A 26,885-nucleotide genomic window follows, 5' to 3' on the forward strand; every position below is an offset into this window, starting at 1 on the left:
GAGGAGAGGACCCGAAAAATAATGATCAGTCAACATGGAGTCAATCATTCTAAAGTGAGGAGTTACTTTCTTCTCCAACACTGTTTTTGCATTATTTAAACCAAATTGAACATGTTTCATTATTTATTTGAGACTAAATAGATTTTATTTATATATTATAGTAAGTTAAAATAAAAGTGTTCATTGTTCATTCAGTATTGTTGTAATTGTCATTATATATATGCACATATACAGTTGAAATCAGAAGTTTACATACACTTAGGTTGGAGTCATTAAAACTCGTAGTTCAACCACTCCACAAATTTCTTGTTAACAAACTATAGTTTTGGCAAGTCGGTTAGGAAATTGACTGTGTGCTTGACACAATCCATTTTTCCAACAATTGTTTACAGATAGATTATTTCACTTATAATTCACTGTATCACAATTCCGGTGGGTCAGAAGTTGACATACACTAAGTTGACTGCCTTCAAACAGCTTGGAAAATTCCAGAAAATTATGTCATGGCTTTAGAAGCTTCTGAAAGGCTAATTGACATAATTTGAGTCAATTGGAGGTGTACCTGTGGATGTATTTCAAGGCCTACCTTCAAACTCAGTGCCTCTTTGCTTGACATCATGGGAAAGTCTAAATAAATCAGCCAAGACCTCCAAAATTTTTTTTAGACCTCCACAAGTCTGCTTCACCCTTGAAAGCAATTTCCAAACGCCTTAAGGTACCACGTTCATCTGTACAAACAATAGTACCCAAGTATAAACACCATGGGACCACGCAGCTGTCATACCGCTCAGGAAGGAGACACATTCTGTCTCCTAGAGATGAACATTCTTTGGTGCGAAAGTGCAAATCAATCCCAGAACAACAGCAAAGGACCTTGTGAAGATGCTGGAGGAAACAGGTACAAAAGTATCTATATCCACAGTAAAACGAGCGCTATATCGACATTACCTGAAAGGCCACTCAGCAAGGAAGAAGCCACTGCTCCAAAACCGCCATAAAAAAGCCAGACTACAGTTTGCAACTGCACACGGGGATCGTACTTTTTGGAGAAATGTCTTCTGATCTGATGAAACAAAAATAGAACTGTTTGGCCATAATGACCATCGTTGTGTTTGGAGGAAAAAGGGGGAGGCTTGCAAATCGAACAAACCGAACACCATCCCAACCGTGAAGCCCGGGGGTGGCAGCATCATGTTGTAGGGGTGCTTTGCTGCAGGACGGAATGGTCCACTTCACAAAATAGAGGGCATCATGAGGCAGGAAAATTATGTGGATATACTGAAGCAACATCTCAAGACATCAGTCAGGAAGTTAAAGCTTGGTCGCAAATGGATCTCCCAAATTGAGAATGACCCAGAGCATACTTCCAAAGTTGTGGCAAAATGGCTTAAGGACAACAAAGTCAAGGTATTGGAGTGGCCATCACAAAGCCCTGTGTGTGTTAGAAGGGAGGCCTACAAACCTGACTCAGTTGCAACACCAGCTCTGTCAGGAGGAATGGGTCAAATTTCACCCAACTTATTGTGGGAAGCTTGTGGAAGGCTACCCGAAACGTTTGACCCAAGTTAAACAATTTAAAGGCAATGCTACCAAATACTAATTGTGGGTACGTAAACTTCTGACCCACTGGGAATGTGATGAAAGAAGTAAAAGCTGAAATAAATAATTCTCTCTACAATTATTCTGACATTTCACATTCTTAAAATAAAGTGGTGATCCTAACTGACCTAAGACAGGGAAATTTTACTCTCATTAAATGTCAGGAATTGTGAAACACTGAGTTTAAATGTATTTGGCTAAAGTGTATGTAAACTTCCGAGTTCAACTGTAGCTACACATCAGAGGGTCTTGGTTGATTAATTAAATCAATGCAGTGGGTCAATACTACATTATTCACCAATGCAAAGTTCACAAGAATCAGTGGATGAAGAAAACTGAAAACAAAGAGGAGTTTTATCATGTTCCTTACTCTGAGTAATCTTGGAGTACATGCACTGAAAATATTAATATCTCCCTGTACAGGACAATATATCCCTGTACAGGACAGAATCCCAGGATCTTGGGGATTTGAGAAAGCCAAATTAAGGTTTAGGGGAGCTCTAGTATTAAATAAAATTATATTTGTCACGTGCAGAGTTTACAGCAGGTATAAATGGTGCATGCAGTACGATGATCAATATAAATAATGATAGGGCCATACAATAAGTAATAGAATAGGTAGTATGTGTAGTAGTAATCTGATGAGTACACAATATACACTTGTGGCCAGTTTATTAGGTACCCGCATCTAGTACTGGGTCGGAGCCCCCTGTAGCCATGAAGAGATGCACCTGGTCAGCAACATTGTTCGGATGCGCACTTTCGTGCGTGAAAAGCCCAGGAGGCCGGCAGTTTCTGAAATACCGGAACCAGCCTGCCTGGCATCGACAATCGTACCATGCTCAAAGTCGCTTAGGTCACTTGTTTTTCCCATTCTCACCTTCAATAAAACAGTAACTGAATGCCTCAATGCCTGTCTACCTGTTTTATCTAGCAAGGCACAGCCACGTGACTCACTGTCTGTAGGAGCAAACCATTTTCATGAACGGGGTGGTGTACCTAATAAACTGAGTGTATACAGTATAAATTATGGATGTGCTAAATTATGGATGAGGTCCAAGACAGAATTTTGTCGAGGCACAGATCCGGGGAAGGGTACCAAAACATTTCTGCAGCATTGAAGGTCCCCAAGAGGACAGTGACCTCCATAACTATTTAATGGAAGAAGTTTGGAACCACCAAGACTCTTCCTAGAGCTGTCCGCCCGGCCAAACTGAGCAATCGGGTTAGAAGGGCCTTGGTCAGGGAGGTGACCAAGAACCCGATGGTCACTCTGACAGAGCTCCAGAGTTCCTATTTGGAGATGGGAGGACCTTCCAGAAGGGCAACCATCTCTACAGCACTCTACTAATCAGATCTTTACGGTAGTGTCCAGACGGAATTCACGCCTCTGTAAAAGGCACATGATTGCCCCCTTTGGAGTTTGCCAAAAGGCACCTAAAGGACTCTCAGACCATGAGAAACAAGATTCTGTGGTCTGATGAAACCAAGATTGAACTATTTTGCCCGAATGCCAAGCGTCACATCTGGAGGAAACCTGGCACCACCCCTATGGTGAAGCATGGTGGTGGCAGCATCCAACAGGACAACAACCCTAAGCACACAGCCAAGACAATGCAGGAGTGGCTTTGGGACAAGTTTTTGAATGTTCTTGAGTGGCCCAGCCAGAGCCCGGACTTGAACCCGATTAAACATTTCTAGAGAGACCTTAAAATAGCTGTCTAGCTCCCCATTCAACCTGACAGAGCTTGAGAGGATCTGCAAAGAATGGGAGAAAATCCCCAAATACAGGTGTGCCAAGCTTGTAGCGTCATACCCAAGAAGACTCAAGGCTAAAGGGTCTGAATACTGAATATGCAAATGTGATATTTCAGTTTTTTATTTTTTAACAAATCTGCTAAAATGTTTAAAAACCTGTTTTTGCTTTGGTATTATGGGGTATTGTGTATAGCTTGATGAGGGGGGAAAACAATTTAATCAATTTTAGAATAAGGATGTAACATAGCAAAATGTGGAAAAAGTCATGGGGTTTGGATACTTTCCAAATGCACTGTAGTCTTTAAGATACAGGTCTAAGCAGGTGAACAGCTAGGGTTAGCTATTCAGCAGTCTGATGACCTGGTTCCCTTTGCTTTCTTGCAGTTAACCATGGTTGACAGACGAAGAACAACGATCCCAAGCACCACCCTCCTTTTGAATCTTCCAGTCTGTTATTCAAACTCAATCAGCATGACAGAGTGATCTCCAGCCTTGTCCTCATCAACTGACATGATGTCAGCTGGTCCTTTTGTGGCAGGGCTGAAATGCAGTGGAAAAGTTTTGGGGGGATTCAGTTCATTTGCATGGCAAAGAGGGACTTTGCAATTCATCTGATCACTCTTCATAACATTCTGGAGTATATGCAAATTGCCATCATACAAACCGAGGCAGCAGACTTTGAAAATTAATATTTCTGTCATTCTCAAAACTTTTGGCCACGACTGTACACACAAACTCCCTATATTGATCTTTCAAATGAGTACCTCTGCGACCTGAAACAAGCCATTCCAAACATACTGAGAAATCTGTTCATCGACTACAGCTCAGCTCTCAAAACCATAGTTCCCTCTAAGATCATTAAGCTCAGGGTCCTGACTTCCTGACAGGCAGACGCCAGGTGGTGAGGGTAGACAACATCTCTCCCGTCATGATGACTCTCAACACAGGGGCCCCCCAGGGGGGTCAAAAGCTTAAACTTTCTCGGCATGTACATCATAGAGGACCGGGGTGAGGATGAATGAGCCACTTCGAAGATGGGGATGATGGTATGAATTTAGCCAGGACAACGGGGTTAACACCCCTACTCTTACGATAAGTGCCATGGGACCAAAGAGAGTCAGGACAACCGTTTAACGACCCATTTGAAAGACGGCACCCTACACAGGGCAATGTCCCCAATCCCTGCCCTGGGGCATTGGGATATTTTTTTAGATCAGAGGAAAGAGCCCTATTGACCAACTGCATCACTGCCTGGTATGGCAACTGCACCATCCTCAACTGCAAGGCTCCACAGAGGGTGATGTGGATGGCCCAATACATCACTGAGAGCAAGCTCCCTGCCCTCCAGGACATATACACCAGGCGGTGTCTGAGAAAGGCCTGGGAGATCGTCAAGGGCTCCAGTAACCCGAGCAACGGACTGTTCACTCTGTTACTCATCATTGCTTTGAACAAAAAGGGCATCACAGGGTAGGTAGGATATTGCTGCCAGTCAGATTGCACCTAAATCAACCATTTATCGGATCATCAAGAACTTCAAGGAGAGCGGTTAAATTGTTGTGAAGAAGGCTTCAGGGCACCCAAGAAAGTCCAGCAAGTGTCAGGACCGTCTCCTAAAGTTGATTCAGCTGCAGGATCCGGGTACCACCAGTACAGAGCTTGCTCGGGAATGGCAGCAGGCCGGTGTGAGTGCATTTGCACGCACTGTGAGGCAAAGACTTTTAGAGGATGGCCTGGTGTCAAGAAGGGCAACAAAGAAGCCACTTCTCTCCAGGAAACATCAGGGACAAACTGATATTCTGCAAAAGGTACAGGGATTGGACTGCTGAGGACTGGGGTAAAGTAATTTTCTCTGCTGAATCCCCTTCTGACTGTTTGGGGCATCCATAAAAAAAAGCTTGTCCTGAGAAGACAAGGTGAGAGCTACCATCAGTCCTGTGTCATGCCAACAGTAAAGCATCCTGAGCATCCTGATTCATGTGTGGGGTTGCTTCTCAGCCAAGGGAGTGGGCTCACTCACACTTTTGCCTAAGAACACAGCCATGAATAAAGAATGGAACCAACACATCCTCCGAGAGCAACTACTCCCAACCATCCAGGAACAGTTTGGTGACGAACAATGCCTTTTCCAACATGATGGAGCACCTTGCCATAAGGCAAAAGTGTTAAATAAGTGGCTCGGGGAACAAAAAATAGATATTTTAGGTCCATGGCCAGGAAACTCCCCAGACCTTAATCCCATTGAGAACTTGTGGTCAATCCTCAAGAGGCGGGTGGACAAACAAAAACCCACAAATTCGGACACACTCCAAGCATTGATTATGCAAGAACGGGCTGCCATCAGTCAGGATGTGGCCCAGAAGTTAATTGACAGCATGCCAGGGCGGATTACGGAGGTCTTGAAAAAGAAGGGTCAACACTGCAAATATTGATTCTTTGCATCAACTTCATGTAATTGTCAATAAAATCCTTTGACACTTATGAAATGCTTGTAATTATACTTCAGTATTCCATAGTAACATCTGACAAAAATATCTAAAGAAGACTGAAGCAGAAAACTTTGTCGAAAGTTTTATATTTGTGTCATTCTCAAAACTTTTGGCCACGACTGTACGTGATGGGAAAGGTTTTGAAAGTTGGATTTTTGGGAGGCCAGGTTAAAGGTAATGATGTACTAGATGGCTGGCATCCTGGCTCTGGTCTTACCTGGCAGCACGGTGAGGAAAGCACTGCGGAAACTGTAGCCCATGGTGTTGGCACCCAGACAGATGTACATGCCAGCATCCTCCTCCTTGGCGCGGGTGATGAGCAGCTTGTTGAGGTAGGAGCCATCAGGGCGTGACCACACCTCTCCCGTGGGCAGCACCACAAAGCGATGGTCGCCCACCTCGATGGTGGAATTGTACCGACTCTCCCCGTTGGACTCCACACGCTTGAGCCACTGGATGACCGGTTTGACATCGCTCCTCACTTTGCACTGGAATGAGGTAGTCCCCCCATAGTCCACTGTGGTGTTGACCGGGTGAGTGCCCGTCAAGATGGGTTTGGAGTTGGTCCGCTCTGCAGAGAGACATAATGGACGAACTGTCACAACTATTCCATATTTCAACAAGGCTGACTGTCTGCATGTACCAGCGTAATGGCAGTTATTGGCCTCAGGCTTAGAACTTGTAACAGAGAGAGACGGAGAGAGAGAAATACCACATGTAACACAAGAAGTATGTGTGATTAGTTTCCTCTCTCTCTGCTCCTGGTTGTACAGGACACACATCTCAGGGGGAGCAGGGGTTCAGGGGGGTGGGGGGCTGGCAGACAGCTGGATCCTAATCAGCTCAAGATTGGAGGGGCTTGTGGTTGAGCAGCCCCCTCCTCCTCCCCCACACACCAGAACACAACCCTCATTCTCAGACCTGCCTTCTCAATATGCTTCTCATATACGTACATGATTAGACAAGCACATTCATCCATGGAGTAGGGATATGAGTAAGACTTACTGATCAAACGCAGCCGTCTGACGAAGGTACATCAGAGAGCAAGGATCTCCAAAAGGTTATGGTTCCTCCTCAAATCCAGACCCGACGTTACTATGATTACGTGGCAATTGTATCAACGTTCACATTGAGTTTCCATCCATGATAGCCAATATATCATTATCACAACGTCCATAGAACTCAGTCTGCAGGACTGTATATAATACAGTATTTTATGGTTCTTTCCCCTGAGGAGTCTACCTCATACATTAGCAATGAGATCTTGGACTGACTCGTTAAGTGTATTTATAACTCAGGCCTCTGTGACTGTATGATACTTACGTATGACCTCCACTTTGTAGGTGGCGTTGATCTCCCCGGCTTGGTTGGAGATTCTGCAGGTGTACTTGCCGCTGTTCTCCGGGGTCAGGTTCCTCAGGCTCAGAGTCCACTTCTTCTGGCGCCCCTCGCCAACCTCGCGCTCCGTCAGCGGCCTGTTGTCCTTCAGCCACACAAGGTCTGGCCGAGGGTTACCGCTGGCTGTACACTTCAGCCGCACAGAGCTCCCCACTGGGCGGGCAATCACCCGTTTCCTCATTTTAGCAGGCTGTGTGAAGCGGGGACGCACTTTGGGAAAAGGAGGAAAGCGAGTTTTGGGTTTACAACTTTGCAGAGATGCATAACAGAATCATAAAATAAGACTCAATCTAATGCAAATAACTTCAGTAATGTTGCTTTTTTTATGATCTTACCTAGTTTTCCTGATAGGTGGTCAGGGTCATACTCTGAGTCCACCCCACCAGGGACCCCTGGCCCAGTCTCATCAGCACCAGAGTCATCTGTAGGGGAAAAGGAACAGAACATTTATATTTTAACATTGCAAAGAAAATATGCAGCATATAATTGAACATGGTATAAAAGTTATGCCCAATACTCACACAGGAAAGGCCTTGGAGGTCTTAACAGAGGGTGATGACAGAGATATGAAGTAAGCCTATTAGGGTTTCACTAGTGTTAAACTTGAAAGACTTCTGTCGCCATTTGGGCTAACATCAACTGGAGTGACCTTCTAGTTCTGATCTCAGAGGGGTGTTTTTCTTAGTTATTTCAACGCGGTTTATATAATTAATTCACATTCAAAGCTGAACACTATCAAATATGTTGTTATTATGGAGTAGACACAAGTTGTTAGTCAGATTCACCTCTCCTCTAACTCAGGACACAATTATGAGGCTCATGAGTATTCCCTTACAAAAAAGGATTGCCGTTTTGAAACTGCAGTAAAAGTGCAGTAACTGCAGTCGACTGTGGTATTTTGAACTGAACTGCAAATTTGCTGCAGTAAAAAAAAACTGTTATTTTGGATGCAGTAATTTCAGCATACTGCAGTTATACTGCACACTGACTGCAATCTTTTTTCGTAAGGGATTCAACAAGCAGTGGAACATTTTTTCAGTTGAATTCAATGCTTTTTGTTTCACACTTTTTACATTTTCATTGACATGGCCCCCAGCCAAACAGGCACAGTGAAACACGCTTGGCTCCATCTGAGTAAATCTAGCATTTATAGGATACACTGAGGGGGTACATGCTAAGGTCACACGCTGTAACATTTGGGAGGAATATGATCAGTTTTCATAAGTGCAGCTCTGAAAGACAGCTGTGGAGTTGATGTCATTGACTGACTGACTTCATGTGGTGGAACTAAGACACGGTTTAGTGAAAATATTATCAATGAAACATAATAGATAATTTGTAATGCATATCCACTTCGTGAGGTAGACATTGATGAATTTATGGAATGTATCATGTTCCTTGCCAACTACTACCATTCCTCAGAATACCAAACATTATGACCAATTATAGAAGTTCAACCAAAGCAGAGCAGGGTGTCAGATAGATAGATTACACATGCCACTACTGCACTGAATCACGTCATGCTAGTAGAGTCATCCACAAGTTTCAAATATTTTCAAATATACCAGCACTGAGCTTGTCAGTTCTAACGTTGCCTACTTTCTAAAGCTTCACATTCTGAAGTATCCACTATAGAATTCTGATGTTGACGTCAAACACATTTCATAAATGAAGTGAATGTGTTACTCAGTACTTAGAAAATACGTCTTATGAGGTACATTTCATAAATAAATATAACATTTATGTTCTATTGTCATACACAATGGGTCCCCTAACCTTTTTGCCCACAACCCGCTTTTGATATTTAACAAAAATGTGCGACCCCACCATGTAAAAAAAAGTGATGTAATCAACGGCCATTATTTACTTTTTTAATTGGGGCTGACAGTCTACTGTAAATCAATCCCACAATAGTTTGGACTGTATTTCAATCTGAAGATAGTATGGTTTGAAGTGACTGAAATGCATCAGAACGGTATTGCGAAGTTGTGAAGACCATCAGGCAATAACATGTTGATATTCTTTTCCCCACAGTCTGATTTAGTGCCTGGTCTACTGAGTCCTGCACAGCTTGTGGGCATTGTAGAGGGAAACAGAAGACACATACCACTGGGGGAAAAGATTATGAATCAACGTTGTTTCCAAGTCATTTCAACCCCAAAAATCAATGTGATGACATTGAATCCAATGTGGAAAACGAATTGGATTAGCAAAAAGTCATCAAATTCAGGGGTTTTCGTCTTTTTTTCACACAACATTTAACCTAAATCCAATGACATGATGAAATGCTTTGTTGATTTCACTTTGAATTCACGTTAGTTGACAATTCAACCAAATGTAAATCAAAACTAAACGTTGAACTGAAGTCTGTGCCCAGTGGGATACGTGTTCCTAAGTGATGGGGGTCATAATATTTTGTAGCTTAAACAGTTCAAAAGATAGAGCAACATTTGTAGGAAGAAAACAGACACCGCTCTGTTTATTATAACCACATCTAGTGGCTATCGGAGGATACTGATGTTACTTCTATGAACCAAGCACAAGTTTTTATTTTTTATTTTAAAGTTTCTCTCACGACCTCATTTTCAAATCAGGCAACCCCTAGTATGGGAGACACTGCCATACACCTTGTACAGAGCCTGAACCCAACCTAGCCTCCAGTAAAATGTGTCCAAATCCAGTTTGGCGCACACTCTGCATTTGAATGGGGCAGGTAAAGGGACCAGATGTGGCTTCTAACCCCCCACTCCAGGCACCCTCCGACTTTCCCCCAACCCCCCAAAGCTGTCTATGGTTCTCTGGGCACAAAACTTCCATTGTCTGTCACCTCCAGCACCAGGCCCAGTCATGATGTCATGACTATTACAAACAAAAAAGTTACTTGGCCATTTTAAACTGGAATAAGAACCATAAAGTCCCCTGATGTCTAGTATTGAAGGGCTTAAACTGGCCAACTATAATAACCCATTCCCTTTAAAAAACAGCCTCCATTGGAAGATATATTTCTCTGCTGCTCACTTGGGCTCTCCACATTCCTCCCGGTTCCTGAACTTTCCAATCCAAACAGAACACGGTCCCATGCTGCCCGGATTTTCTTTTCACATTTGTTTTGTTCCTGAATCTCTTTCCTCTCTATTTTCTTGAGGTCCTTAGGAACAATGGTACCCTTTATGAGTCTGGGCCTAAACTACTATCCTAGGCTGCTATTGTCTTTACACAATGTTGGCTCACTGGACCTGCAGACTGGGGGAAGGCAGGACATCTCAGTGCTGCTACATAGTTGTTATTGTTGGAATACTGAAAAATACAATTATCAGTAAAAGGAGAGGACTTGCAGGCCTCCCTGTCAACCCTTTTTGTGTCCTCTCTCTCTCCTTGAGAGGGGCCCTATCCTCCCTCATCAAAGAGTAACTAAGAACAGCAATCCACTCAGATTCTGCAGGACACAACTTTCAAGCGATAAAACATGTAGACTACTTTGTATTCCAATTGTATTACCAGAATGGAATATAACTTCTAAATAAACACAGCACATTTGTACATTTAGAGATGGAAGAGAAAGGCAAACACCCACGCACCCACGTACCCAGACACATTCAGTTACAGACATAATGTTGGGAAGACAGGCAAAGTAAACGGCTAACAACAACCAAAGAATCCACTGAAACTATCTCTCTAGCCTACTGTACCACTGGGTCTGGTGCTCTCCCTTCTTTCTCTCCTCTTCATTCACAAATCCAGACAAAGGTAATAGGTCACTCTCACTCCCTGGCCTTGAGCTTCAACTGAATCTCAGGAAAATGCCCCATCATTCTGTGGGTCACAATGAGTTTCAGATCTGAGTCATGTGCATGGTTTCTGGATCATATTAAAAGTGATTTCACTATGAATGGTATTATTACTTGGCAAACTATATTTCGTCAGCCGGTGATTGTCAAGCAAATAACTGTCGGTCTCACGGTAATTGACAGTGATAAACACATTTAGCATCTCCTGGCTTCCACACATAGCCTACAAGCTACTGATGCTGACCTTTGGAAGATCTACATTTTAAAAAGTCTAAGAAATCCATGTAATATAGCCTACACCTTCACAAAAATCCATTATTTATTTTAGACAGGTCTAAAGAAGCATGATATGAAGAAAATGTAGTCTATTTCAGAAGAACAGAATAGCATACTCTGAGTTGTCCTTATGTTAGGTCCTGATCTGGCTATGATAGATACATGGCTGTGGGCTACACTAGTTCATTTAGCAGACAAGACTTTCTTCGAATTCTGTGGCATTATTTTATATTATGAAGAATACAATTTAACAAATATTTTCTCCCAACGATTTGAGGGAGTGCGCACATACATCATCAAACAACCACCATATGTTATCAGCCACACATAATGCAGTATATCTGGACAGTCAACAAAGTCTGTACTATCACTTCCACTACAGCACTTCTACTATCACTACCACTGTACCATAGAGATTTAAAGTATCCATGTAGAAATGAAGGCTACCATGATCCTCTCTCTGTTTACATGGTCTGTGCTGTGTCAACACCGTGTTACAGTATAAACTTTACACCATGCTAATTGTAAAAAACGGATCAGTGTAGATTGTCTGTCTGTCTGTCTGTCTGTCTGTCTGTCTGTCTGTCTGTCTGTCTGTCTGTCTGTCTGTCTGTCTGTCTGTCTGTCTGTCTGTCTGTCTGTCTGTCTGTCTGTCTGTCTGTCTGTCTGTCTGTCTGTCTGTCTGTCTGTCTGTCTGTCTGTCTGTCTGTCTGTCTGTCTGTCTGTCTGTCTGTCTGTCTGTCTGTCTGTCATGTCCCTATCTATTCCAGTCCACCAGCAGGAGGGGTGAGGGTGGGGTGGGGTGGGGGCTGGGGGTTTAGGAGGGTCGGGTGGGAGTCAGTTGTCAGGAGACCACCCCAAACAGAGCACAAACAGCCAGCTGGGGCGATTGAGGAGGCGCCATGTTGCACTGGCTGACCAGATTCTTGGGATAGCTCAGGGGAGGACAGGCTGCCCACTGGCCGATTTGGAGAAGGATTGCTTCTACAGCCGTGGCTGGATTGGGAAACACCCTTATATCACCAGGACCACCCCCTTTTCTTTCTCTCACTCTTTTCTCTCTTTCTTCCTTCCACATCTTTCATTTCTTTCTTATACCCCTATCCCATTGTTTCTCCCCTACTCGCCCTCTCCTTCTCCTCCCTGCCCTTCTCTCTTTATGTCCTGATTAAAAAGTGTGTTGTTCACTACGGCCCTTGAGCTTCAAAGCCAGCCAGGATATTGAACAGCACTCTTTCTGAGCTCCAGTAAAAATAATCCACTCAAATGATGGATGCTGTTTGCAGAGCTACCCTGGAAGCTGGCCATTATTACACCTCCCATTTACAATACTTCAAATAAATAATCTCTCTGAGAAGTCTACCAGCCTTCCCCACCAGGCATTGAACTATATAAAAAACACTATTAAAATGTCTAATAACTAGGTACATCAAGAGGTACAATCATTTCACCATTGATTGGAAACGTTCCGCTCGCAATAATTATGGACCATTCTACCGTTTTTAGGCTGTCAATTCTCCCAATGTATGACTTCCGTCCTGTAAATGTTTTAAAATGAGGCTCCCCTAATCTCCGTAGCCAAAAAAGCCTGTGACTGCACTGCACACCTGATAGGACGATTATAAAAACAAACAAACTGGTGATGTGTGCCAGTCCCTGGCTGGAATGATGGATTAGAGAACAGCAAGGAGAGAGAGAGAGAGGAGAGTGAGGGAGAGGCCTCTGTGGTCTTACAAAACAGATATGTGGAATGACTGCTGAGAGACTAGTGTTGGGTTGTCACACATTCAGCACAAACAGTGGGAAAGAAAAACAGAACCAACTCCATCAGGCTTAAGAGCGAGGCCAAACAGTTTGTGATGGAGATCAGAGAGGGTGAAAATAATGGTGTTCAGTTTAATAAAATACACATGAGAAAACAGTATCCCTCAAGAAAAAAAAATGCCTTTGAACTTTTAAAGGTAAGAGACATCTCTGTCCTGTGTGGGAGTAGATAGTAATACAAGCAGGCATGTTGAACTTATCTTATAAACCTCCCCCTGTTTCAGCACTACTTGAAAGCCTAAATACTTTTCATTTCATCAAACTGCAGATGCCAAGCTATATAAAACAGTTTTGAGTTACAAATTTAAAAGTAATCCAAGAAGTAATCATCTAGTTTTTAAAAAGTATCTGTAACCTGATTACAATATGTTTTGCTGGTATTGTAACTGATTACAGTTGAAGTTTTTTGTAATCAGATTACTCTCCAACCCTGCTGCTTACATACTGTAGGGGGGGTTTACAGATACTTTTTAAAAACTAGATGATTACTTCTTGGATTACTTTTAAATTCAGAAAGGATGTTTGCAAAAAAAGACACTATGACACCTTTCTGTTTTCTCAATGACATTTAATTCAGCATTGAAAATAAGTTTGTTCTATCTGAGTGAGTCTGACCACAAATCAGAAACAACTATGATAACACACCAAACGTGTTTGATGGATCCTTCTTGTTTTCTTCGAATGCCTCTTAAGGGGAAAGTCATCCAAAAGTAACGTAAAGTTATCCGATTACGTTACTGAGTTTGGGTAATTACTGATTACAATTTTGGATAAGTAGGCTAACTAGTAACTGTAATGGATTACATTTAGAAAGTATCCTACCCAACCCTGGTAAGACGAGAGGGAGAGATGCTATCTATCATTTGGATACATTGACTTGATTTATACAAATGGTGCTGTACTCTGCAATCATATGGATTGTTCTGAACTTAGCATGATCCACTGTCAATCATGTGGGCAACCTGAAACTTTGCACATTCGATAAATGTCTGCCAAAAGTAGTGCTCTTATTTTCCATGTACAGTAAAATAATGTAAGTACAGTACAGTCATAGACAACCATGAAATACAACTCTAGTGTGAATTTTGACATTCCTCCTCTTGGTGTGTGTCTATACATCTATTTTTATTGTCCAGGAACAGTCAACAGATAATTTTTTTTTTTTGTGATATCCAATTGGTAGTTACAGTCTTAGCTCATTGCTGCAACTCCCATACTGACTCAGGAGAAGCGAAGGTTGAGAGCCATGCGTCCTCCGAAACACGATCCTGCCAAGCCACACTGCTTCTTGACACACTGCTCGCTTAACCCGGAAGCCAGCCGCACCAATGTGTCGGAGGAAACACCGTCCAGCTGGCGACCGAAGTCAGCTTGTAGGCGCCCAGGCCCGCCACAAGGAGTCGCTAAATCGCAATGGAACAAGGTAATCCCAGCCGGCCAAACCCTCCCCTAACCTGGATGACGCTGGGCCAATTGTGAGCCGCCTCACGGGTCTCCCGATCATGGCTGGCTGTGACACAGCCTAGGATCGAACCCGGGTCTGTAGTAATGCCTTAGACCGCTGCGCCACTCGGGAGACAATCAACAGATCTACCCTCTCTCTGACTTCTCAGTCAACTTCATCTTTAACGTGAGCCAAAATAACTTTGTTAGAATAACACTTCCCCAGATCCGCATCTCGACCCTATGATACTACTCAACGGACACCATTCTCTTTACTTTCTGTTGTCCTGGTCTGATCTATGTGATTAGGGTTCTACTCCAAAATAAGGCCAGTTTGAAAGGCCACCACCTTAGTCGCTGTTCTAGCCAGCTACCACCCGGTACTACCCTATAGAGTAATTGACCACTGGTCACTTTAATAATGTTTACATACTGTTTTACACATTCTAGAGATGGCTCATCCTACAGTATATAACTACTGCTATACACACCTTTTCTAGTCATATACTGTCCATACTGTCTTTACACACCATTATATGTATATATATTTTTATTCCGTTCTCTGACATTGCTCGTTCTGATATTTATTTTTCGGGATTATTGTGTTTTTTTCTGGGGAATAGTTACAGGGGACAGGAGGGGATGAATGAGCCAATTGTAAACTGGGGATTATTAGGTGACCATGATGGTTTGAGGGCCAGATCAGGAATTTAGCCAGGACACCGGGGTTAACACCCCTACTCTTTCGATAAGAGCCATGGGATCTTTAATGACCTCAGAGAGTCAGGACACCCGTTTAACGTCCCATCCGAAAGACGGCACCCTACACAGGGCAGTGTCCCCAATCACTGCCCTAGGTTATTGGGAATTATTACACTGTTGGAGCTATAAACACAAGCATTTCAAAGCACCAGCGATAACATCTGAAAATCTGTGTATGCGACTAATACAATTTGATTTGATCACAAGACCAGGAAGCAGCTCCTCCAGTCGGCCCCTGCCATCCACCCCCCTCCCCTGCAGGAGGCTCTGGACCTAATTAGGCATCTTAAACTAAACAGTGCTATCACACTCCAGTCCTCTCATTCATCACGCTCTACTCTAGCACAGAGTAAACTGTACTGTACAGTTGCTTGACTTGACTGAGAGTTACAAGTATGTCTCTTGCACATGAGACCATCATTTGTCCTCTTATAAGCTTTAAGAGGCTTAATAGGTTAATGTTAAGGGGAATATGTTTCTTGTTGGACAATTCCAAGTTAAGGAGCCCCTGCTTTGACAAACTACAGCTTAGCCTGGGGAGAGGGAAGAAGTGAAGATCCGCTTGAGTCACAGAGGATGATGTAGTATGAAACAATATCCTATTCTCTCTGTTGACTTTGGGCTTAAGTGGTGAATGATATAACAGATATAGGAGAGGAGGGTATCAACTACAATCCCCCTTCCTAAATCCCCTTATTTCAAAGCCATGACTCTATGGTGCATGTTGTTGTCTTTTAACATCTGTAAATCGACAAGATCTTGACCTGAAGGAAACATTAAGTGACTGACTTTGAAACACTTCCTTCAAAAGATGAGGCACGGTCTGAGTCATATGCATGGTTTCTGGGTAGCGTCATATTAAAAGTGATTTCACTATGAATGGTATTACTTGGCAAACTACATTTCGTCAGCCGGTGATTGTCAAGCAAATAACTGTCGGTCTCACAGTAATTGACAGTGATAAACACATTTAGCATCTCCTGGCTTCCACACATAGCCTACAAGCTACTGATGCTGACCTTTGGAAGATCTACATTTTAAAAAGTCTAAGAAATCCATGTAATATAGCCTACACCTTCACAAAAAAATCCATGATTTATTTTAGATGTAGTAAATGTAGACAGGTCTAAAGAAGCATGATATGAAGAAAATGTAGTTTATTTCAGAAGAACAGAATAGCATACTCTGAGTTGTCCTTATGTTAGGTCCTGATCTGGCTATGATTCATTTAGCAGAAGACTTTCTTCGAATTCCGTGGCATTATTTTATATTATGAAGAATACAATTTAACAAATATTTTCTCCCAACGATTTGAGGGAGTGCGCACATGCGGCCATTCTGTGTTGAGAGGTTAACAAAGAAATAGGTATGCTTAATTTAGAGTTGTTATTAATGTAACTTTATTTGTTATACAAACGTTAGGCTATATGTTTAGATTTTTAATAATTTTTAATGTTTTTTTGCGCAGGCTTTACACACTACATCAGTCACTCATTCACAGTTTGACAAGCACTTGATAATCTCTAGAATTTCATGGCGGCATTCCCTTGTGACCGTAATGCACCCTAAAAAAATCCATGCCTTTTGCGATTAGTGGCCATTGTGCCCTTCTCCCTGAGTGCTGCGCACTTCATCACATGATCGGGTCTTTCTCACAGGCTACAAGTGAAGACAGACACATCGGAGACGCAACTGTGCGAATCCTTATCCAATTCCGATGTGCATATTGAAGATATTGGAAGAACTGTCCACATTTACTTTTCGTCAGCCAACAAGATGAGTAGGCCTAACGAACAGCAAAAGCACTAGCCTATGTCAATCTACTATCCCCCATAGTACAAAAGTTGACCTATTTTATTCTGTGCGAGAAATAAATATTGCAAACATAGTCTGGGACAGTTGTGGGATGCGATAGATCTCAAATTAATACAATCACTAGCATAAAAAAAATGTATTTAAGGCCTCCCGGGTGGCGCAGTGGTTAAGGGCGCTGTACTGCAGCGCCAGCTCTGCCACCAGAGACCCTGGGTTCGTGCCCAGACTCTGGCGTAACCGGCTGCGACCGGGAGGTCTGTGGGGCGACGCACAGTTGGCCTAGCGTCGCCCAGGTTAGGGAGGGGTTGGCCGGTAGGGATAACCTTGTCTCATCGCGCACCAGTGACTCCTGTGGCGGGCCGGGCGCAGTGCGTACTAACCAAGGTTGCCAGGTGCACTGTGTTTCCTCAGACACATTGGCTGGCTTCCGGGTTGGATGGCGCTGTGTTAAGAAGCAGTGCGGCTTGGTTGGGTTGTGTATCGGAGGATGCATGACTCTCTCCCGCGCCTGTACGGGAGTTGTAGCGATGAGACAAGATAGTAGCTACTGAAAACAATTGGATACCACAAAATTGGGGAGAAAACGGGGTAAAAAATGTATTTATGCAATATGGCTGACGCAACAGATCAGAACGTTTAACTTAAAATGTTGATAAACTATTAGACTATTTCTTCACATTATAAGCGCAGCAATGAGTACATGGTAGTAGGCTTTAAGCGCAAATTTTCCATTAGCGGAAAACACCATTATCAAAAGTGACTGGAAACACAACTATGCATGTAATGCTTTTATTATAAAAGTGCATTTTTGATCTTTTTTGATCTTCCTCAAACTTGAAACTCAAGTGCTGCTCTACACACCTTGTAAAGTGGATTAATGTGCTGAATTTTAAAAAGGTATTTGGCCACTTTAGTTGTGATATAAATCTTATTAAAACATATAGGCCTGTGGGCTAGGCTACATCACACAATTCCATAGCCTATTGAAATGTTCCGCAACATGAGCTCATTTACATTTACATTTAAGTCATTTAGCAGACGCTCTTATCCAGAGCGACTTACAAATTGGTGCATTCACCTTATGACATCCAGTGGAACAGTCACTTTACAATAGTGCATCTAAATCTTAAAAGGGGGGGGCTCTCATTAAGTGTTTGATTAGATTTTCCAACACATTTGCATTAACGTAAGAGTGATTAGAGGGACAATAGAGTGCTGAGTACCAGGCAGTTAGCAAGTTTGGTAGGCTACTAATGACCAGCAGCAGCATTAGAGCTTGGAGAAGCCTAATTACCATGACTAAACGGCCACGTGGAATTTGACTGCCTTCATGACTAATGACAGCCGGTGTGTCGGTCACCGCAACAGCCCTAACCGCAAGACAACTTTCTACTTACCAATGACAATGAGGGTATAGTTGATGCTGACGCTGCCAAAGCCGTTGGTGGCTTTGCAGATGTATGTTCCAGCATCCTCAACCTCCACTTCCTTGATCTTCAGGCCCAGGCGGAGGATGCGGAAGCGGGTCCAGCCGCTGTGGATGTTGTGGCCGTCTTTGGTCCACATGATGAGGGGTGGCGGGTCTCCTTCAACAGGGCATGGTAGCTTGATGGAACTCCCCAGGTGCACTGACTGTCTATGGGCCACCCTCTCAGCCACCAGCGGAGGTCCTGGAGCAACACACAAACAATCGATGAGTTTAACTTTTTGCCTAAATTTTATTTAAACATTTAATACAAAGACTAGATTGATATACAGTACTTTACTTTAAGACATAAAGGTCGGTCAATACGGAACATTTCAAGAACTTTGAAAGTTTCTCAAGTGCAGTCAGAAAAACCATCAAGCGCTATGATGAAACTGGCTCTCATGAGGACCGCCACAGGAAAGGAAAACCCAGAGTTACCTCTGCTGCAGAGGGCAAGTTCATTAGTTAATTGTTAATTGCACCTCAGATTGCAGCCAAAATAAATGCTTAACAGAGTTCAAGAAACAGACACATCTCACCATCAACTGTTCAGAGACTGTGTGAATCAGGCCTTCATGGTCAAATTGCTGCCAAGAAACCACTACTGGAAGACACCAATACGAAGAAGAGACTTGCTTGGTTCATGAAACACAAGCAATGGACATTAGACTGGTGGAAATCTGTCTCTTGGTCTGATGAGCCCAAATTTGGGATTTTTGGTTCCAACTGCCGTATCTTTGTGAGAGGCAGAGTAGGTGAACGGATGATCTACGCATGTGTGGTTCCCCCAGTGAAGCATGGAGGAGGAGGTGTGATGGTGTAGGCGTGCTTTGCTGGTGACACAGTCAGTAATTTATTTAGAATTCAAGACACATTTAACCAGCATGGCTACCACAGCATTCTGCAGCGATATGCCATCCCATCTGGTTTGCACTTAGTGGGACTATCATTTGTTTTTCAACAGGACAATGACACAAAACACACCTCCTGGCTGTGTAAGGGCTATTTGACTAAGGAGACTGATGGAGTGCTGCATCAGATGACCTGGCCTCCACAATCACTCGACTTCAACCCAATTGAGATGGTTTGGGATGAGTTGGACTGAAGAGTGAAAGAAAAGCAGCCAACAAGTGCTCAGCATATATGGGAACTCCTTCGAAACTGTTGGAAAAGCATTCCAGGCTGGTTGAGAGAATGACAAGAGTGTGCCAAGCTGTCATCAAGGCAAATGGTGGCTACTTTGAAGAATCTAAAATGTAAAATGTATTTTGATTTGTTTAACACTTTTTTGGTTACTCCATGAGTCTATTAAAAAAAAGAAAAACCCTTGAACGAGTAGGTGCGTCCAAACTTTTGACTGGTACTGTACATCCATAAACAACATATTACACTCACTCATATTTCATTTGAAATTAATTGAAAACAATTTATATCTGAATTGGGCTGAATTGAATGAAGCAACATCTCTTGGATGCTTTTAGGGAAGATGTGGGGGCTCACTCATTACCTCCTTCCTTCATCTGTTTACCCTGAGATGAAACCAGATTGTAATAATTGGACTAGCCTTGTCATCCATTATAGACAGAGAGAGTTGAAGGCTCTGCCTGTGTGTAGCATGTGGGAGATCAAAGTGCAGTGGAGAGGGCAGGGCCACTGTAGGGTGGACAGTAGCCCCTCGTCCTGCTCCTAATTGGCTCAGGTTGGCCTCCTCAGATCTGGTGAAGTGGAGCGGGCTCAGATGCTCTGTGACAGTAATGTTACTTAGGAGGCCTGCACAACTCACTGAGACAGCACTTAAAGCAGTGCTTTGGCAAAGTTGGCGGGGTTATATCCTGCCTGTTTGGCCCTGTCCGGAGGTATTATTGGATGGGGGCCACAGTGTCTCCTGACCCCTCTTGTCTCAGCCTCCAGTATTTATGCTGCAGTAGTTTATGTGTCGGGGGGCTAGGGTCAGTCTGTTATATCTGGAGTATTTCTCCTGTCTTATCCGATGTCCTGTGTGAATTTAAGTATACTCTCTCTAATTCTTTCTTTCTTTCTCTCTCCCGGAGGACCTGAGCCCTAGGACCATGCCTCAGGACTACCCGGCATGATGACTCCTTGCTGTCCCCAGTCCACCTGGCCGTGCTGCTGCTCCAGTTTCAACTGTTCTGCCTGCGGCTATGGAACACTGACTTGTTCACCGGATGTGCTACCTGTCCCAGACCTGCTGTTTTCAACTCTCTAGAGACAGCAGGAGCGGTAGAGATACTCTCAATGATCGGCTATGAAAAGCCAACTGACATTTACTTCTGAGGTGCTGACCTGTTGCACCCTCGACAACTACTGGGATTATTATTATTTGACCATGCTGGTCATTTATGAACATTTGAACATCTTGGCCATGTTCTGTTATAATCTCCACCCGGCACAGCCAGAAGAGGACTGGCCACCCCTCATAGCCTGGTTCCTCTCTAGGTTTCTTCCTAGGTTTTGGCCTTTCTAGGGTTTTTTTCCTAGCCACCATGCTTCTACACCTGCATTGCTTGTTGTTTGGGGTTTTAGGCTGGGTTTCTGTACAGCACTTTGATATATCAGCTGATGTAAGAAGGGCTATATACATACATTTAATTTGACTTAGATACTAGCTAGGCGGTGCATAAAGTGGACAGACAAACGGTGAGTGTACTGTAGCCTTCCACTGCACTCTGACCGCTCCATGAGAGAAGGTGAACCCTATGCTGTGTTAAATCTACCTCACTAACTTTAAGCATCAGCTGTCAGAGCAGCGTACCGATCACTGCACGTGTACACAGCCCATCTATAAATAGCCCACCCAACTACCTCATCCCCATATTGTTATTGTTTTGTTGCTCTTTTGCACCCCAGTATCTCTACTTGCAAATCATCATCTGCACATCTATCACTCCAGTGTTAATGCTCAATTGGAATTATTTCGCCACTATGGCCTATTTATAGCCTTACGTCCTTAATCTTACTACAGTGGCACACACTGTATTTATATTTTTCCCATGTGAAACTCTGTGTTGTTGTTTTTGTCGCACTGCTTTGCTTTATCTTGGCCAGATCGTAGTGGTAAATGAGAACTTGTTCTCAACTGGCCTACCTGGTTAAATAAAGGTGAAATAAAATAAATAAATACAATCAATATCTAGCACACAGACATTCTCCCAGATACACACACAAGGAGTGCACAGGCTCTGCCATCCTCTCTGATCTTCCTGTTCTGAAGCATGCACAGGAAATTGTCATTGTAATTGCCACTGTTTAGTTCTGCAAGGAGGACGTGAGGGGACTTGTCAGCCGGCCCATATCTCACTCCTCTGCTAACAGAAGAGCAGAACAGAGGGGCTCAGTGTTCAGTCCTCCTCAGCAGACTATCTACTCACAACCACAGAGATAGAGGTCACAACACATGGTGGAAATACCCACTGCCCTGCCTGAGTCCCACAGCTTAACTAACTCATAGAGCTAATGGGTGTTAATATAATGCAATCAACTGCTTCTCAATGTGCAATTAGAACAGAGAAGCTATATTCTACCACAGATTAAATAGAACAACCAACTAATTTCTAAGGTCTGTATCAAACTGTCAAAATGCACTACTTCAACATTAACAGAACAAAGTCTTAAGGGTCAAATTTTTCTAACCCCACATTCTCTTTCTTCTATATCATGTGTTAAAATACAAATTATCTTTTGAGAAATTGTATTTTCAAAAAGGGCATTGTATGCAAGAGGAAGCACAAAGCAAAGTATTTCTTTAGTGTTGTTAGAGACTTGAGAGCACTCCAGAACACTTCTTTGCAACAAAAAACCAAGCTCTTCAGTTTTTGGCTTGGCCGCCACGCCAAGTGCGTGGAATGTGCAACAAATGATTTCCTCCCTCCGTCTCTCCTCTTAAAAAGCCCTTTGATGTGCTTTGAAAAAAACAACATGAAGAGGTGCTGAAAGTCAAGGCCACCGTCTGAATAACATAATGAGTATTTGTGCTGTATGCCTGACCAACATCCTCTCCTCAACAGGAATACTCCTCCTCCGTCTCAAGGAGAGGTTCTCTTAACCATGTAACTGAAATGAAACCTCAGATAACATGCTTAGAGAGGCCCTCACTATGAAGTGAATACTCAACAGGTCCATTGCAGTGATATCAGTTTGTAACTCTCTCACACACTTAGATTCAGTTTGTTCTTTTACATGTTCTATGACACATCATTTACTTACTTGGATCTACCCTGAGGAAGTCCTTATATGTCAGTGGAGGAACTCTGCTACTAAACAGTGGGATGACAAATGGAACTCTAGATGATTTACATCAAACTGGTCAGCACTTCAGTGTTAACACAAATGGTTTGCCTTATTAGCATCCCTGTGAACAGAAAGCGATACACATGACCGCATGCATAGGCTTTCCAGTTTTGCTGCAATGGTGAAAGGGCCTTACTTTAGCGGAGCTCTGTGTGTGAATGGAATCTTTCATAACGCAGGAAGAGAAGGAGGTCTGGCGACATAGAATTAGCTCCGTTTTTCTTTGCTCAATTTGGTGATGGATTATTTTAAGAGAAAGGGGTACATTCAACAGGAGGCATTCATTCTTGTGATTCAGGCTAAATATAGCTCTGGTTTCATGAACTGTTTTAAGGGGTTAAGAAACTGTTGATTCAACACGAGGACACATCTAGAGAGAGAAAAAGGAATACGAAAATAAAAAAGAAAGAGAGAGGAACACACACAAGCAGACTATGCTAGGCTGACAGTCTTAGGTGATGTTCAGATGTGCTGGCAGCTCTTCCCTCCTTTCTGTTTTCTTCAAAACACCTGGATTTCTATAAGAGTGCTTTGGTCTTTCTAGTCAACGCAAACAGGTCAATAAAGGATTGGCTGTTCTGCTGACAGACATTAGAATAGAGAACAGATGGGTCTCATGAAACCACAGTGAGACATACTGGGTGATGCAATACAGTAAACCCAACTGATTTAGGTCTTTGTACTAGAGGTCGACCGATTAATCGGAATGGCCGATTAATTAGGGCTGATTTCAAGTTTTCATAACAATCGAAAATTGTTATTTTTGGACACCGATTTGGCCGATTTCTATATTATTTTTAATTATTATTATTTTTTTAAACCTTTATTTATCCTTTATTTAACTAGGCAAGTCAGTTAAGAACACATTCTTATTTTCAATGACGGCCTAGGAACAGTGGGTTAACTGCCTTGTTCAGGGGCAGAATGACAGATTTTTACCTTGTCAGCTCGGGGATTCAATCTTGCAACCTTACAGTTAACTAGTCCAATGCTCTAACCACCTGATTACATTGCACTCCACAAGGAGACTGCCTGTTACGCGAATGCTGTAAGAAGCCACGGTAAGTTGCTAGCTAGCATTAAACTTATCTTATAAAATACAATCAATCAATCATAATCACTAGTTAACTACACATGGTTGATGATATTACTAGTTTATCTAGCGTGTCCTTTGTTGCATGTAATCGATGCGGTGCATATTCACGAAAAAGGACTGTCTTGCTCCAATGTGTACCTAACCATAAACATCAATGCCTTTCGTAGAATCAATACACAGAAGTATATATTTTTAAACCTGCATATTTAGCGAAAACACATCCAGGTTAGCAGGCAATATTAACCAGGTGAAATTGTGTCACTTCTCTTGCGTTCATTGCGCGCAGAGTTTGGGCCACCTAATTTGCCAGAATTTTACGTAATTATTTATTTATTTATTTAACCTTTATTTAACCAGGTAGGCAAGTTGAGAACAAGTTCTCATTTACAATTGCGACCTGGCCAAGATAAAGCAAAGCAGTTCGACACATACAACGACACAGAGTTACACATGGTGTAAAACAAACATACAGTCAATAATACAGTACAAACAAGTCTATATACAGTGCCTTGCGAAAGTATTCGGCCCCCTTGAACTTTGCGACCTTTTGCCACATTTCCGTCTTCAAACATAAAGATAAAAAAATGTATTTTTTTGTGAAGAATCAACAATAAGTGGGACACAATCATGAAGTGGAACGGCATTTATTGGATATTTCAAACTTTTTTAACAAATCAAAAACTGAAGAATTGGGCGTGCAAAATTATTCAGCCCCTTTACTTTCAGTGCAGCAAACTCTCTCCAGAAGTTCAGTGAGGATCTCTGAATGATCCAATGTTGACCTAAATTACTAATGATGATCAATACAATCCACCTGTGTGTAATCAAGTCTCCGTATAAATGCACCTGCACTGTGATAGTCTCAGAGGTCCGTTAAAAGCGCAGAGAGCATCATGAAGAACAAGGAACACACCAGGCAGGTCCGAGATACTGTTGTGAAGAAGTTTAAAGCCGGATTTGTATACAAAAAGATTTCCCAAGCTTTAAACATCCCAAGGAGCACTGTGCAAGCAATAATATTGAAATGGAAGGAGTATCAGACCACTGCAAATCTTTACCTAGCAGGGTCTTGTAGATGACATGGAGCCAGTGGGTTTGGCGACGAGTATGAAGCGAGGGCCAGACAACGAGAGCGTACAGGTCGCCATGGTGGGTAGTATATGGGGCTTTGGTGACAAAATGGATTGCACTGTGATAGACTGCATCCAATTTGTTGAGTAGGGTATTGGAGGCTATTTTGTAAATGACATCACCAAAGTCGAGGATTGGTAGGATGGTCAGTTTTACGAGGGTATGTTTGGCAGCATGAGTGAAGGATGCTTTTTTGCAAAATAGGAAGCCAATTCTAGATTTAACTTTGGATTGGAGATGTTTGATATGGGTCTGGAAGGAGAGTTTACAGTCTAACCAGACACCTAAGTATTTGTAGTTGTCCACGTATTATAAGTCAGAGCGTCCAGAGTAGTGATGTTGGACAGGTGGGTAGGTGCAGGTAGCGATCAGTTGAAGAGCATGCATTTAGTTTTACTTGTATTTAAGAGCAATTGGAGGCCACGGAAGGAGAGTTGTATGGCATTGAAGCTTGCCTGGAGGGTTGTTAACACAGTGTCCAAAGAAGGGCCAGAAGTATACAGAATGGTGTCGTCTGCGTAGAGGTGGATCAGAGACTCACCAGCAGCAAGAGCGACATCATTGATGTATACAGAGAAGAGAGTCGGTCCAAGAATTGAACCCTGTGGCACCCCCATAGAGACTGCCAGAGGTCCGGACAGAAGACCCTCCGATTTGACACACTGAACTCTATCAGAGAAGTAGTTGGTGAACCAGGCGAGGCAATCATTTAAGAAACCAAGGCTGTCGAGTCTGCCGATGAGGATGTGGTGATTGACAGAGTCGAAAGCCTTGGCCAGATCAATGAAAACGGCTGCACAGTAATGTTTCTTATCGATGGCGGTTAAGATATCGTTTAGGACCTTGAGCGTGGCTGAGGTGCACCCATGACCAGCTCTGACACCAGATTGCATAGCAGAGAAGGTATGGTGAGATTCGAAATGGTCGGTAATCTGTTTGTTGACTTGGCTTTCGAAGACCTTAGAAAGGCATGGTAGGATAGATATAGGTCTGTAGCAGTTTGGGTCAAGAGTGTCCCCCCCGTTGAAGAGGGGGATGACCGCAGCTGTTTTCCAATCTTTGGGAATCTCAGACGACACGAAAGAGAGGTTGAACAGGCTAGTAATAGGGGTGGCAACAATTTCGGCAGATAATTTTAGAAAGAAAGGGTCCAGATTGTCTAGCCCGGCTGATTTGTAGGGGTCCAGATTTTGCAGCTCTTTCAGAACATCAGCTGAACGGATTTGGGAGAAGGAGAAAGGGGGAGGCATGGGCGAGTTGCTGTGGGGGGTGCAGTGCTGTTGACCGGGGTAGGAGTAGCCAGGTGGAAAGCATGGCCAGCCGTAGAAAAATGCTTATTGAAATTCTCAATTATGGTGGATTTATCAGTGGTGACAGTGTTTCCTATCTTCAGTGCAGTGGGAAGCTGGGAGGAGGTGTTCTTATTCTCCATGGACTTTACAGTGTCCCAGACCTTTTTTGAGTTAGTGTTGCAGGAAGCAAATTTCTGCTTGAAAAAGCTAGCCTTGGCTTTTCTAACTGCCTGTGTATAATGGTTTCTAGCTTCCCTGAACAGCTGCATATCACGGGGGCTGTTCGATGCTAATGCAAACGCCATAGGATGTTTTTGTGTTGGTTAAAGGCAGTCAGGTCTGGGGAGAACCAAGGGCTATATCTGTTCCTGGTTCTAAATTTCTTGAATGGGGCATGTTTATTTAAGATGGTTAGGAAGGCATTTAAAAAAAATATCC

The 26,885-nt window shown here is 43.0% G+C and overlaps 1 protein-coding gene across 2 annotated transcripts in view; it reads right to left on the reverse strand.

Moving 5' to 3' along the window:
- Nucleotides 1–26,885, reverse strand: part of LOC118368247 (fibroblast growth factor receptor-like 1) — a 61,328-nt gene that overhangs the window by 5,041 nt on the left and 29,402 nt on the right. The window contains exons 3-7 of one of the 2 annotated variants that reach the window (XM_052496831.1): nucleotides 18,550–18,822; nucleotides 7,580–7,666; nucleotides 7,170–7,454; nucleotides 6,064–6,417; nucleotides 1–3,897 (exon numbers count right to left, since the gene is read on the reverse strand). In XM_052496831.1, coding sequence (XP_052352791.1) covers nucleotides 3,824–3,897; nucleotides 6,064–6,417; nucleotides 7,170–7,454; nucleotides 7,580–7,666; nucleotides 18,550–18,822 — 1,073 coding nt within the window. In that variant the 3' untranslated portion in view covers nucleotides 1–3,823. The remainder of the gene's footprint in view (nucleotides 3,898–6,063; nucleotides 6,418–7,169; nucleotides 7,455–7,579; nucleotides 7,667–18,549; nucleotides 18,823–26,885) is intronic. The other variant, XM_035752197.2, reaches the window with a different exon arrangement.

Source organism: Oncorhynchus keta, chromosome 35 (assembly GCF_023373465.1).
Source record: "Oncorhynchus keta strain PuntledgeMale-10-30-2019 chromosome 35, Oket_V2, whole genome shotgun sequence".
In the NCBI taxonomy this organism is placed as follows: Eukaryota; Metazoa; Chordata; class Actinopteri; order Salmoniformes; family Salmonidae; genus Oncorhynchus; species Oncorhynchus keta.